The sequence below is a fragment of the Perognathus longimembris genome, chromosome 5 (genome assembly GCF_023159225.1).
Source record: "Perognathus longimembris pacificus isolate PPM17 chromosome 5, ASM2315922v1, whole genome shotgun sequence".
NCBI lineage: Eukaryota > Metazoa > Chordata > Mammalia > Rodentia > Heteromyidae > Perognathus > Perognathus longimembris.
The window spans coordinates 82,927,392-82,943,084 of record NC_063165.1 but is presented as its reverse complement, the minus strand read 5'-3'; the positions used below and the strand labels follow the sequence as shown (position 1 = coordinate 82,943,084).

At 40.8% G+C, this 15,693-nt stretch overlaps 1 protein-coding gene and 1 long non-coding RNA gene across 2 annotated transcripts in view; both read left to right on the top strand.

Annotated features, from left to right (window-relative positions):
• Positions 1-15,693, top strand: part of Gmps (guanine monophosphate synthase) — a 33,901-nt gene that overhangs the window by 1,242 nt on the left and 16,966 nt on the right. Inside the window, exons 2-5 of the mRNA XM_048347224.1 lie at positions 8,901-9,082; positions 9,962-10,076; positions 13,299-13,396; positions 14,678-14,781. Of these exons, the coding sequence (XP_048203181.1) occupies positions 8,901-9,082; positions 9,962-10,076; positions 13,299-13,396; positions 14,678-14,781 (499 nt within the window). The remainder of the gene's footprint in view (positions 1-8,900; positions 9,083-9,961; positions 10,077-13,298; positions 13,397-14,677; positions 14,782-15,693) is intronic.
• LOC125352042 lies at positions 197-3,623 on the top strand. The gene is made up of 3 exons (XR_007211087.1): positions 197-207; positions 2,231-2,234; positions 3,193-3,623. It is a non-coding gene; the product is annotated as an uncharacterized LOC125352042 (long non-coding RNA).

Sequence of the window (15,693 nt, the reverse complement as noted above, 5' to 3'; positions counted from 1 at the left end):
ATTAGTGATTGTTATTATAAAGGTCACGTACAGAGGGGTGACAGTTACAAAATTCAGGTAAAGAGTAGGATGGTAAAGACACATCTGTAGTTCCTCCAACCTCTCTAAACTTGTACACTAGTAGACAAAGCACTAGTTTTTGCCTTTAATTTGAACCTGTGAACTCAGTGGTTCATTGTTATTTTAGTAGATGAATGAGTACTGGAAGTATTCAAGCCTGATCTGAAATGACAGTGTATTTGAGTTTTCACACAATTAAGTGACATCAGGAAGGCCAAGATTTAAATACGGGAACTGCTCACAGTAAATAGTTGGAGTAAGTTATTTCTGAGAGGTCCACTTGGACCCGAGTATATTTTCATGGCTGGCCATCAGCACAGCTGCTCACCGCCATTGCCCTTCCTGACAAGTTCAGGGGCCTCCAGGACTGCACAGTGTTTAATCCTAGATCATAAGTTGAAAGTTTGGGAAGATTTCTAGCACATCTCATTTGCTAGGATTTCTATATTTCATTTTTGCATGGTGCCTGAAAACTGTAAAAGCATCTGGGGCTGTTTTCATTAGTTCCGTTTACATTTTAGAGCTGGAAAAGATTCATGTTTGAACTTCCTAAAGTAAACCACACAGCTGGATTAGAGCCAACTTTTATTAGTTATTTTGGTTAGCCATCCAAGGCAGAGACCTTGGTTAAGGAAGCTTTATTTAAAGGCCTTCTTTATTAACTGTGAGAGCAGACTGTCAGCTTTTTCATAAAACCTATTATGCGACATAACTTTTTTTTAAGGCAATATCATTATGTCCTCTGGATCACTTGTCAACCCGCTCATTATTTGTCCCCAGGCCTCGAATTCTTTTGGTTAGAGTAGAGGTGACACCTGTTCCTCACTGCCTTTACTGGAGATACTGTGACCAGGATGTACCATACTTAGGTCAAGTTGTTTTATAAATACATACTGTTGGTCATATAGACTCTCTAGTGGTATCTGATTGTGTTAATTCAAAATTTAGAACTTTCCAAATTTAAGGTTGTGTGCATGTCAGTCCTGGGGGTTGAACTCAGGGCCTGGTCTTGTCCCTGAGCTTTCTCTGAATAGTTAATTGAAGATATGAGTATATGAGACTCACCATGGACTCTACTGCCTGGGCTGGCTGCTAACTGTAATCTTCAGGTGTCAACCTCCTGAATAGCTACATTTACAGGTATGAGCCACTAGCACCAGCTTAAGGTTTTGAATTGAATAGAAATAGCCTGAGGTTTTTATGTGGGATGCCTTGGGAGTTAACTAACCTTTTGCAACTTTTGATGGAAAATTTTTTAGAGGTCAAAGATGATGTTTTTCTGATTTTGTTCTGTTAAGATGTTCAACTCAAACAGAAGAGCTTTGGCAAACAAAAAGAATGGTATTTAATAAGAAAAAAAGGAATGTTATTATAGTATGTTCTTAGAAAGTTCTTTTGAAAGTCATCCAGGAACCTCAGATGATATTACCTTTAGATTGGGCCAACTTGTCACGTCAGACAAATAATGCTTTTTTTTTTTGTGCTGGTCCTGGAGCTTAAACTCAGGGCCTGGGTGCTGTCCTTGAGATTTTTTTGCTCAAGGCTAGCGCTTTACCACTTTCTGCTTTTTGGTGGCTAATTAGAACTAAGAGTCCCATGGACTGTCCTCTCCTGGCTGGCTTCAAACTCCCATTCTCAGATCTGTCTCTTAAGTAGCTACTCAAGGCCCTGGTAAGTCACCATTGCTTTTAGGTTTCTTTGTGAATTATATTCTCAAGGATGCTGTTAAATGTAAGAAATAAATTATTTGCCATTATGGGCAACAACATTTTTCTACTATGCAACTTAAATTCTGTTTTCATGCCTCTCAATCTAGACTCTGTTTAGATGCTTAAAATGAACATAATTCTGAAGTGGTTTGTGAGTCACAAAGTATAGTTTTTATAATTATGAGTTATATACAGTATCTACCCCCCCCCTCATGCTTTTTATCTACTAGAGACATGGCTGTATCTGTTCAGGAATCACAGTGGTTTGAAAATAGTTTTGCTCTGGTTAGTACTATGGCAGTTGATTTTTTTCTTGTTGGAGACACTCCCCAGAGATTCAAGTTATGGATTTGAGGACTCAAGAGGAAGTTAGATCTTTATAAAATTCTTCAGATTAGCCATTATAATAATGTGTTCTTACTAAATTCCCAATACCTGCACATTATAGTGATGTGTAGGAGTTTGGTTTTTTTTTTTTTGCCAGTCCTGGGCCTTGGACTCAGGGCCTGAGCACTGTCCCTGGCTTCTTTTTGCTCAAGGCTAGCACTCTACCACTTGAACCACAGCGCCACTTCTGTCTTTTTCTCTATATATGGTGCTGAGGAATCGAACCAAGGGCTTCAAGTATATGAGACGAAAACTTTACCACTAGGCCATATTCCCAGCCCCTTTTTCTCTTTTAGTGGTACTGAGTTTAAACTCAGGGCCTCCAGCTTCCTTAAACTTAATTGCTGAAGTTTACTTGAATCAAGTTTTATCACTTGACCCCACACTTCCAGCTCTAATTTTTAGTGTTTTTAAAATTATTGTATTTTTATTATCTTTTAAGTATTTGTGCAAAGGCGTTACCATTCAACATGTCAGTTTGTAAATACAGAGTGCATCTTGATCAAAATGTTACTTCTTTCATAATTCCCCCCCCCCATCTCTCCCACACCAAACCCTTCCTTCAATTTTTCTAGTTTCATAGGATATGCATTGAATATTAATGGTTATTTTGAAGATAGGTGGATTGGGCCTTGAATTGATATCCTCTGGATGTCAGCCTTCTGAGTAGGTAGGACTCAGGCATGAGCTACCAGTGCCTGGCTTAAATCGCTTTCTGAGTACATTTTACAAATAATTTCATTTCCTCTTTTTTTTTTTTTTGGCTCAAGGATATCACTCTGCCAACTTGAGCCACAGCGCCACTTCTGGCCTTTTCTATATATGTGGTGCAGAGGAATCGAACCTAGGGCTTCATGTATAGGAGGCAAGCACTCTTTCTTTAGGTCATATTCCCAGCTCCTACATTTCCTCTTATGATGGCCAAGGGACTGTGACATCCAGCCTGTGATGACCCCTGCCCCCCCCCCCCCCCAATTAAAAGCCCTATTGGGGATGGGGAAATTCCAGAAATAGAGACTTAATGTAAATTAGGGAGTCAAACACCAGTAAACCTCAAGAGGAGCCTGAAAACTTGGAATGTGGTCTGGTCTTACATCCAAAAAGGAAAACCTGGAATGTGTTCTGCTCAGTATTTCCTGGTTTAACAGAATTTTAATAATCTGTAATCAGCTACCTCTGCTTCTCTACACCTGCTTGCTGCGTTCACATAAGCTGCTGCCTGTGCACGGTAGTTGCCTTTAAAAACCCAGCCCTACTGAAGCTCAGGGTTGTTCCTCCACTATCCTGATGGTGGGGAGCAGTTGCTGTGCAGCTAAAGACTCCTAGCCCGATTCAGTGTTGGTGACTTTGTTGCTGTGGGTTCGAGTCCCACTTGGGTAGTCAGTATACTACAGGACTTGCCCACTGAGGAGCTGGTGTGGTACTCTCAGGCACCTGATAGGTATATAAGAGGCTGGTGGCAGCAGCAGCAGCAGCAGCTTCGTATTTCTACCATCACTTCCAAAACTGGAAGAATTAACTCAGGTAATACCTGCATTGGGCCTTCATGCATGGTAGGCAAGCCCTCTACCACCAAGCCACATCCCCAGCCCCATTGCTTCTGATTTTGGTACCCGTACTCGTTCTTGGTCTGTAACAAGCCACTCAGCACATGCTTAATAAATGTTTTGTTCTGTCCTGTATTATCTTTCTTTATCCTTTTTCTTTTCCTTTCCTACTTTATACCTGACACCTTGGCTAGTGCTATACCAACTGAGCTATGCCTTCAACCACTGTCCTGTAGTATCTACCTATAAATATCTATTTCTTTTTAATAGTTTTTTGTTATTTTTTATTTATTTTTTTTGGCCAGTCCTGGGCCTTGGACTCGGGGCCTGAGCACTGTCCCTGGCTTCTTTTTTGCTCAAGGCTAGCACTCTGCCACTTGAGCCACAGAGCCGCTTCTGGCCGTTTTCTGCATATGTGCTGGGGAATCGAACCTAGGGCCTCGAGTATCCGAGGCAGGCACTCTTGCCACTAGGCTATATCCCCAGCCCCGGTTTTTGTTATTTTTTTCTGTTTTGTTTTTGGAGTTTCTTGTATGTGCTGCTTCTGAACTCTTTCAGATGGTTCTGTCTCCCATTCTGTAGGTTGTCTGTTCACTCAGATTTTTTTTTCTTTTTCTTTTGCTATGCAGAGCATTTTAGTTTGATGAAATCCCATTTGTTTACTTTGCTTTTGATTCCAGTGCTTTGGGCTTTCGTATAAGAATATCCTTGTCATTCCAGTGCTCTGAAGCTTTGTCCTTTTTTGTGTTCTTGGTAGCTTCACAGTTTCTGGCCCAAACCATTTGAGTTGATTTGATTGCCTCAACTGGTAAGAGATGGTGTCCAGTTTCATTCTTCTAGTGTGGATATCAGGTTTTTCCCCAGTACCAATTACTGAGGGCTCTTGTCCAATGAGTCTCCTAAAAAATCAGTTGGCTCTAGGTGCATAAATGTATTTCTGGGTTTTCTGTTCTGTTCTTGTGGTCTATATACCTGTTTTTGTACCCACACACCACGTTTCAAGTCTGATAACTTTGTAATATTCTCTGAAGTAGATAGTGTCCCTTTTTTTTTTTTTTGGTGGTTCCTTGTGGATTTTAGGATCTCTTCCCCCCTAGTACTGTGAAGAATGTCATTGGTATTTAATCTGTTAATTGCGTTGGGAAGTATGACATTTTTTACAGAATTTTTTCATCTGTGACATGGGATTCCCTCTGTCCCCATCCCCATATTGGGGGGAGGGTACTTGTTAATTTTTTAAAAATTTTCTTGGCATCTGCTTCAACTTCTTTTATCAGTGTTTTGTAATTTTTGCTATAGAGCTTCTTCACTTGGAGTAAATTTATTCCTAGATAGAAATGCGTGTGTGAGGGGTTTATTATAAAATTGCTATATAATTACGTAAATGTTTTTTGGACACTGAACTAAAGAAAGTTAAATTTCGGGTGTTAAATTTTTGTTTTGTTTTTGCCAGTCCTGGATGCTTGAACTCAGGGCCTGAACACTGTCCCTGAGCTTCTTTTTGCTCAAGGCTAGCAGCACTCCACCACGTTAGCCAAAGTGCCACATCTGGCTTTTTCTGTTTACGTGGTGCTGAGGATGTTAGGCAAGCACTCTACAACTAGGCCACATTCCCAGCCCCTTGGGTGTTAAGTTTTTGTTTCCACCTGTTTGCATTTTTTTAGTTGTCAAGATGATACACAGAGGGGTTATAGTTACATGCTTAAGGTAATGAATATGCATACATTTCTTGTCATACTTGTTATCCCCTTCCTCATTTTTCACCCTCCTTTTCTCACCCCACGCCCCCTTGCTTTCTTCATACCACCCGTTTGCATTTTTACAAAGAACTTTTGGTCCTTGTTCATGATAACAGGTTAGACTCATGTACATGCTTGCATTCACTTTCAGAAGACATATTGCTGGTAGAAAGAACATATCAATCAGTGAGGACAATTCAAGGTCATTGTGAAAAGCTTGCACAGAAACCATTGTTCTGCGTACAGTTCAGAGTCTTGCCTTCTCCTGTGGTAGGTAGCGTTGTGACAGATGTCATTGAATCTTCTGCCAACTTGTAGAAATATACAGGTTAGCACTGGCTTAAATTTGTCTACTTGGACAAGAAATGTATCCAATGCCTAATGTATGAAACTGTAACCTCTCTGTACATCAGTTTGATAATAAAAATTGGAAAAAAATTGCCTACTTGGCTAGTGCTTATTATTGGATAGGAAAAACTGGCTATAATAAAGCACTTAGAGACTTTAAATCTGTGTGTGGCAGTACATGTCTGCAGTTCCCACACTGGAAACTGAAACAGGAGGATTTCAAGTTCCAGGAAGCCTGGGCTGTATAGTGAGATGCAAAGATCATGTAGCTTGATTTTAGCTAACACTCAAATTTTCTTAGTCATTTGTTTATTTGTTGCTGGTTGGTTGTTTATAGGGCTTGAACTCAGGGCCTGGGAGCTGTCCCTGAGCCTCTCTGCTCAAGGCTAGCGCTCTACCACTTGAGCCACAGTGCCACTTCCAGCTTTTGAGTGGTTAATTGGAGATAAGAGTCTCGTGGACCTTCCTGCCCAGACTGGCTTGACAACGCAATCCTCAGATCTCATCCTCCTGAGTAGCTAGGATGACAGGCATGTGCCACCGGCGTCTAGCATGGTTTTATTGTCTCAGCATGTTTTTATAATGTATAGATTGCAGTAACTGGAACTGTAGTTTATCTGAGAAGGTAGATTTCTGCAGCTGATTTCATGGCTAGTATAAGTAAATATGAGCATGTTCTAGGGTGAGGATGTAGAAATATTTGAGTTAGAGCCAAACTGCTTCCCATTCACTGATTGAGATCATACTCTCAGATTGTCCTTCCCCCTCAGGACTTGAGTCCAGGTGAATATGTAGTATGGTCTGGGTGGCTGAAAACCCAGGAGAAATGTCTGCTTAGTTAAAAGATGGAAACACTAATCAGATGTAGAAGAAAACACCTGCTGTGAATTATCTTTAGCATCAGTGGTTTTCTCCTAGTCCAGTTCTTAACTGGATCAGTGACAGTGGCTAGAATGGCACCTTATGTCTCTAGATCTGGATTCCCTAGACTTGGTGAAAACACACAACCTAACAGCAGCAGTTAATTGAAGCAATTCCAGTAGTATGCATATCACAGTCAGATTAAAGGGGTGAGGTGCCCTCAGATGAATTAAGTGATTAGAGCTTTTTGTTTGTGTTCTTTTATGCACGTTTGGGTTGGGAGATGATTATTTGAATTGTTATGAAGCTACATAACCTGTCACTTTTTTGCTTTAGCCTTCCTGAGTGTGTGATTTGTAACATCTCCCTACACATGCACTAAAAATAAGACAAATACACAAAAAGTCAATGATCATGATTCAGGCAACATGGAACAATTGACTAGTAGTAATGACAAAGTAAAGTAGTGTTGTGTTACTGTATCACAGGATGGTTCATGGCTTCTGGAGTTTTCTTGGGTATAAACACCATTTCCTAAGGGCATATCACACGTTCATTATTACATGAAGCAAGCAATTGTGTAACAACTACGCTTTTTTGTTTTGTTTATGGGCTGAGAATATGGCTTAGTAGTAGAGTGCTTGCCTCGCATACATGAAGACCTGGGTTTGATTCCTAAGTACCACATAAAACTGAAAAGGCCAGAAGTGGTGCTGTGGCTCAAGAGCTAGAGTGCTAGCCTGGAGCAAAAGAAGGTCAGTGACAATGCCCAGTCTTTGAGTTCAAGCCCCATAACTGACTTAAAAAAAATAGTTTTGTTTATATAAAGACTATTGAGTCATTCTACTTTGCTGGTTAGATGGATATAAGAGTCCCAGCTGACTTTTCCTGCCTAGGCTGGCCTTGATCTTAGCCTCTTGAGTAGGTATAATTATAGGCATGCCCAATACCCTTTTTAAAAATTCAGATTTTATAATGAAAAAGGCCTCTAAAAATAGTTCTATAAGTGTTTAGATTACTTTGAATACTGCAAAGAAAGAAAAATTTAGATGGTATTTTGGTGTATGTCACCCTGCACACATGCACTTTTCAACTTTTACACAAATGTGCTAAAATGAGATTGTATTGGTTATATATCCTCCTAAGAAGATTTCCAAAGTACACACATTTTTAATGCTTTTCATTATGTAAAATTTGAGATGCATTCTCACATGAAAGAAAAGAAAAGAAAGGGAGCAGGGAGGGAAGAAAAGGGAGAAATGGAGCTGGGTAGAGAGACACCTGCACTGGTCACCCCACCATGCTTGGGGGGGGGGGGGTCAGAACAGGTTGTCCACCTAGCTGTGGATATTTTGACTGCAGTTCCAGACAAGTAGTTAGCAGCTTCACACTTTGCTCCACTGTTTTCCTAAAAAGCATTAAAAATGTATACTAGGCAAGGCTGAGATTTAAAAACACCTCCTTGAAATCCTACTTGTGGGCCAGATGCATGTATTTAATTTTTCTTATATCCTAGAAAAAATCCTAATAAAATGAATTTGGCTGAACTTACCTTTAGTTTCCTCATCAGGACCTCCCTCACAGTAAGGCTATGAATGCTGAATCAAGGTGATTGTGTGACTGACTGGTGTAATGAGGGTCAGTCAGGACTATTTGGCGGTGTGGAGTAATGTCTTTATCCAGCCGATAGCTCCTGTGTGTGAGGGACTGGCACACAGCAGTGAATGGGGAAGGGATGTGTACATGCAGAGATTGGCACACATCAGTGAACAGGAGAGGTGTGTACACACAGGGACTGGCATGCAGCAGTGAACAGGAGGGCATGTACATGCCAGGGACTGGCACACAGCAGCGAATGGCTGCTGTTACTAGGTTTGCATGTGAAGGGAGGCTTGTGCGTCACAGTCTTCCCCATAAGACCCATGTTATAAACTGGTTACTTAAAAGTCCTCAACAGGGGCTGGGAAGAGTGCAAGAGTGCTTGCCTCGTAGACAGGAAGCCCTGGGTTCGATTCCCCAGCACCACATATATAGAAAACGGCCAGAAGTGGCGCTGTGGCTCAAGTGGTAGAGTGCTAGCCTTGGGCAAAGAGAAGCCAGGGACAGTGCTCAGGCCCTGAGTCCAAGCCCCAGGACTGGCAGGGAAAAAAAAAAAAGTTCTCAACAGTTTCCTGTGTGTTTGGGGAGCTGACTGTGGTTCCATTTTATATGTAGTTGTTTTGTGATTTGTGCTATATTTACACTTGCAGCTGGAGAGCGCCGGAGGAGACCTTAAGGATGGCTGTCACCACTATGAAGGAGCTGTTGTCATTCTGGATGCTGGGGCTCAGTATGGAAAAGTCATAGACCGGAGAGTGAGAGAGCTGTTTGTGCAGTCTGAGATCTTTCCTTTGGAAACACCTGCATTTGCCATCAAAGAACAAGGATTCCGGTAGACTTTTTGCTAGTGTTTGTATGAGGAGATTAAGTTTAGATTGTGGGATTTCTGATTTGTCACAGTACCACTTCTAGTTTTCTGGTGGTTATTTGGAGATAAGAGTCTCATGGACTTCCCTTCCTAGGCTGGCAATCCTCAAGTCTTGGCCTCTTGAGTAGCTAGGATTACAGGAATGAGCTACTGGTGCCAGTCTACCATGATATAATTTTTTTTTTGTCCAACTGCTATTTTACATTGTATAGAGTTTGTGGGTCAGAGTTAGATGTAGTTAGCGTGATCATTTATTTACACTAAAGCATTCAAAGGAAAATGTACAGATAGTTGGTTAGGATACCTCAGGGAAGAAGTCAGATATACAATAGTCTCTTTTATCTTGTATCCCAAGAGACTTGTCTCTAAAGTGTGATATTTTTCAACTCTGTATGTTTAGCTGCATGTAGTGGTACATGCCTATAATCTTAGCACTCCAGAGACAGAGGCATGTAGAGTTTTAGGCCAGTGTAGGCCTTTCAGACACTGACCCAAAAGACAAGACAAAAGAAACAAGTGTCTGAAAACTTAGTATGTTGTTAGAAATACACATTTTCACGACTTGCTATTATTAAAACACTGTTTCTATTATTATTAAACTATTTTAAACTTATTGAGTAAAATTTTGAGGGCCAAGTAAGAGTGTTAGGAGGCAGGTGAGGAAAATAGGCTCAGATGGTTTTGTAGTTTCTAATACAGCTAACTTAAAATATTGCCTGACTTATGGGAGCAAGGTATACAGGCTCATTGGGAGGCTTGTTGAGGGTATTAAGAGCTTCAGAAATAAAGTTGTTTAAGAGGAGCACTTAGAAGTCCCTTTTTGACCCCTCTTTCCATGCACAGTGCGGTCATCATCTCTGGAGGACCCAACTCTGTGTATGCTGAAGATGCCCCCTGGTTTGATCCAGCAATATTCACGATTGGCAAGCCTGTTCTTGGCATCTGCTATGGCATGCAGGTACACTTGAAGATGTGCTCTGATGACTTACATTGATGCTTTTTGTAACTCTTGTTGCATTTTACTTTTCTCTTGATGGTATTTAGTTAGATATTTGTATATTACTGAATTACTATACTAATGGGACAGTATAGATCTGTTATAGGGAATCCATGGTAAGAAGTAAATGCAGTGTTTCCTGTTACAAAACATTGTCAAAGGCTTAAAATAAGAGTCCTCTTTGTACACCGTCACTAGCATTTTGTGTTGTACTATAGATTTTGGCCTTCTGGCTTTCTTTAATGTTGAGTACTACAGATCTACCAGACAAGTAAAATAGCATTATTAACATCTCCCTCCCTATTGCTTTGGTAGTTCACAGGTTGATCTCAAGGTGGTGTTTGCTTACTGGGCAAGCACACTTACCCCTTTTTACTTTAGTTATTTTTCGGGTAGGGTTTCTAGCTTTTTGCCCTTGGCAGCCTCATGCCACAGTCTTCCTACCTCTGCCTCCCACATAGATATGAGCTGTATGCAGCACTGCCTTGTTCTTTGAGATTGGGTCTCACTGGCCTCAGACTGCAGTCCTCTTATCTCTTACAGGTGTGAGTACCTGGGCTCAGGACATATTTGCCTTTCCTAAGAACCTAAAGCCCTTTGCTTTGTAGAAAGTAGCTTTTAGGTAGACTGTAGACTCTTAAATTGTGTAGAGTTACAACAGTTTCGGTTATCTTTCAGCTATCTCTAATTGTGAACTACAAATTTATTGAGGCAGAAGTGCAGGAGGTTCATTGAAGATGAAGAAAGCATCCGTTTTTCATTCAGTACATATGAATGACTGTCCCACACTGAGGCTGTGAGGGACAAAGATTTGGGGGAAGGTCATGTGTTTTCAGAACCATACTAGTTTGAATGGTTTAATGAGCAAATGAAGGGAGGATGAGAATTGAAATGAAAATTGGATGAAGTGTGTAGTGACAAGCCTTGCATTTGATGATGTGAAGGATTTGAGCTTGATCCTGTAGACCAGCCATCTGCATGCCAAGTATGGGCCACCACTCATTTTACACGAACTGAAAACAAAAAGTTATTTTAGAAGAGAATTATATTTTTGTGGCATGTGATGACATTCAAATTTCAGTGTCTACAAGTACTTTCATATAGTATAAGTATATCCATTCCTTTAAGTATTGTCTGTGGATGCTTTTGAGCTATAGTAGGAAATAGAATATTGCCATCCACCCACTTAGGTGAACATACGTACTCTTTTCCATCACAAAAAGTTACCAATCCCTGTTGTATAGATGCTAAACAGCCTGTGAAGAATATATTCATAGGCTAATACAGTTACTTTCACATTTTAGTAGATCACACTGGAGAATCTCTAGAATGTGGACTAGAAGATGGACGAGACTAGAGGCAAGGAACTACTAAGACTCTACTTAGACTCTTCAATTGATGCAGAGAAAGTTCTATGTCTGAGTCTAGCATTTAGGAAATACTTAGCAGGTTTCTTTATGGCTAGACATAACTCAAAACTGTTTTTGTGCCTGAACAGAGAATAGAAGGGGTTGAATAACTTGCTACTATGAATTATAACACCTGACCTTTAACCAGCTCTAGGGCTACCTCTGCTGGGCACTGAGTTATTCAGTGTTGTGTGTTGTGACCCCGCATACATTAATGACTCCTGTTGTAGAACACAGCTGTCGCAAGCTAAGTGGGAGTGACCACATGAATGCATATTTGACATTTGAACAGATCTCACATGTAGTTATTTGATGTGGGGACGTTGGGCATATGTAAGAATAAGAAGATGGGTTAAACGTGGCTACTGTATATGATTTTGGTACACTGGGTGTTGTATATATGCCTACCTGATCTAGGGAAGGGAAAGAAAAACGAAGGTGTAAGATATCACAAGAAATGTACTCACTGCCCTATTATGTAACTGTACCCCTTTTGCACAACACCTTGTCAACAAAATTTAATTAATTAAAAAAAAGAAGATGGGTTAAGGAGGGCAGAATGAAGTGCGGTTGGCATAAGGGGAAGGGGGTGAGGGATTTGAACAGGTGTATTTCCTTGGAAGGCAGGTACCCAGCCTCTCCTCTCCCCTTCCACAGCACGGACTTTGACATTGCTTGCTTTGACATGATCAGAGATTCTTTTTATGGTCTTTGTTCTTGTCTGAATTTGTTTTTTCATCATGTAGTCCTTGTCTACTCTGGCATTTTCCTCCACTTCTGTATGCTTTTAAATTAAACTCTAACTTAAGCATTAAAGAAAGTTCTGTTCTTAACAAATGAATGGAAATACCCTGAATGGAAAATCTGCCAGTGTTAACTTTAGGCCACTTTTCTTTGTTTATTTGGTTTTTGTTTTTTTGGCCAGTCCTGGGCCTTGGACTCAGGGCCTGAGCACTGTCCCTGGCTTCTTCTCGCTCAAGGCTAGCACTCTGCCACTTGAGCCACAGCGCCACTTCTGGCCGTTTTCTGTATATGTGGTGCTGGGGAATCGAACCTAGGGCCTCATGTATCCGAGGCAGGCACTCTTGCCACTAGGCTATATCCCCAGCCCATTTGTTTTGTTTTTGTTGCCAGTCCTGGGGCGTGGACTCAGGGCCTGAGCACTATCCCTGGCTTCTTTTTGCTCAAGGCTAGCACTCTACCTCTTGAGCCACAGCGCCACTTCTGGCTTTTTTCTATATATGTGGTGCTGAGGAATCGAACCCAGAGCTTCATGTATACGAGGCGAGCACTTTACCACTAGGCCATATTCCCAGCCCCTTTAGGCCACTTTTCTAACCCAATTTTGTTTTATAATCATGTCTCCCCCCCAGTCCTGGGGCTTGGACTTAGGACCTGGATGCTGTCCCTGAGCCTCTGTTTGCTCAGGGGCAGTGCTCTACCATTTAAGCCACAGTGCCACTTCTGGCCTTTGCTAGTAGTTTATTGGATATAAGAGGCTCATGGACTTTACTGTCTGGGCTGGCTTTGAGCCATGATCCTCAGAACTCAGCCTCCTGAGTAGCTAGGATTGCAGGTGGGAGCCATCAGCACCTGGCTTATAGTCTTGTCTAAATAACTTAGTAATAACACAGTGTTACTGAGTTACATGTTTATCAGACTCTTTTGGGGAAAACAATGGGTATTCTGAAAGCAAGGAATATGAGTAAGTCAGCATAACAATGAGTTTTTGTTTTGATTCTTATTAATATCAATGGATTTTCTCTTTGAGCAGATGATGAATAAAGTATTTGGCGGTACTGTACACAAAAAAAATGTTAGAGAAGATGGAGTCTTCAGCATTAGTGTGGATAATACATGCTCCTTATTCAGGTATTTTACCTTCAAATGAAGCAGAGTTGTAGGAGGCTTTTTTTTTTCTTAAAGAGAAATTACATTATTTTATTTTATTTATCTATTATTATTATTATTATTTTTTGCCAGTCCTGGGCCTTGGACTCAGAGCCTGAGCACTGTCCCTGGCTTCTTTTTGCTCAAGGCTAGCACTCTGCCACTTGAGCCACAGCACCACTTCTGGCCATTTTCTGTATATGTGGAGCTGGGAATCGAACCAGGGCTTCATGAATAGGAGGCAAGCACTCTTGCCACTAGGCCATATTCCCAGCCTTGTAGGAGGCTTAAGTAGAGTTGATGCTATTTTTGGAGTTGCCAGTTCTTTAGTTCACAAAATTAAAAGCACAGTTGTAGCCACTCGATGTACTTGCCTTACTAGGCTTTGACTTTGAGTGCCCAGAAAGCGGTAAAACAGAATGATGTGAAGTTAAGTAGGAGTGAAAAGGCTCATGTGAATCAGCCTGGAGGATTGTGTGGTCTTGGAACCCCATGTCTTATGCTGTCAGTATTTATAGTTCCTGCTTTCTACTGTTTGAAGAATGATTTTATATATTATTGTACTAGATGTAGACCAATGGGAAGATGATAGAATTTTTATTTTAACTTCTTTGGTTTTTTGTGCCTTTTTACTCTTAGCCAAATTTTGGTTGCTATTTTCATTAATAGCTTTTATTTTAACCTACAATTCATGTGTACCTATACTTTACATATGTATCTAGAATGATATTTTCAGTATTGTAAGACTGTTAGATTGGGTGTTGTAGTGGAGTTGTCTCTTAAGATAAATTTCACTAGAACTGCAATGTTAATATTTTATTATTTGGGGAATTTTTCTTTGTATGATGAAACTGCAGACATTTCTGCTTGTGAGGATTCCTGTTTTTATTTTTTTTTTTGGCCAGTCCTGGGCCTTGGACTCAGGGCCTGAGCACTGTCCCTGGCTTCTTCCCGCTCAAGGCTAGCACTCTGCCACTTGAGCCACAGCGCCGCTTCTGGCCGTTTTCTGTATATGTGGTGCTGGGGAATCGAACCTAGGGCCTCGTGTATCCGAGGCAGGCACTCTTGCCACTAGGCTATATCCCCAGCCCCGATTCCTGTTTTTTTGAGATTCAGTTTTCTTTATTAGTTCTACATAGGATAATGTGCAGGATGACAGGTTGCACTTTATTCTCTTGATCTACGCATAGGACAAGCAAAATAACCTGTCCCTCCTAAGTTCCATTAGGATTTGCTTGTGACATTGCACTTTTGTTTGCTTAGAGGCCTTCAGAAGGAAGAAATTGTCTTGCTCACACATGGAGACAGTGTGGACAAAGTGGCTGATGGGTTCAAAGTGGTGGCGCGCTCTGGGAACATTGTAGCAGGTAAAACTGAATTCTGTAGATCTCATTAAAAATTAAAAGACATTAAGAGAATTTAATATTAGAAGGGATTACTCAAGCTATACAGTGGTTTGGTGTAAAATGTTCATCATATTATAAACTTGTCAAACGTTAGTTTGAGAACTTTCCATCATCCTACCATATTGTGCTTTCAGTTGTTTGGGTTTTTTATGCCTTTCCTGGGTCTTGGACCTACCAAACAGGCTAAGCACCTAGCACATTTTTTTCTGAACCAGGGTTGGCAAATCATGATCTATGGATCATATCTGTCCTGTAGCCCATTTGTGTACTTCCAGGAATTAAGAATGCTTTTACATTATTAAAGTATTAAAACACAACCACCTTAATCCCACAAGGACATAAGACATGTTTGCCTTTGGCTTTGTCAGTTGGGCTTGAACTCAGGGCCTGAAAACTGTCGCTGAGCTCTTCAGCTCAAGGCTAGCACTCTTATCACTTAAGCCACAATGCTACTGATGGTTAATTGGAGATAAGAGTCTCGGGAAGACTTTCCTGCCTGGGCTTGCTTTGAACTGTGATCCTCAGATCTCAGCCTCCTGAGTAGCTAAGATGACAGGTGTGAGCTACTTGGGCCTAGCATTATCTGCCTCTTTATAATAACTATTTTATCCTCTACTTCTTTGAGAAATAAGAATTGATTTTTCTGTTAGTTTGAATTCTACACTTGTTTACCTGAATAACTACTTAAATAGTCACAAAAATACTGGAAATCCCTAAAGGAAAAATGTGAGTTCATCAGTAAGGCTCTTTTAAAATAAAATTACTTATTTTTGTTTACGTGGTTCTGTGAGGAATAGAACCCAGGGCCTCATGCATGCTAGGCAAGCACACTATCATTAGCCAGTAAAGCTCTTTTTTGTGTTTGTGCTGGTC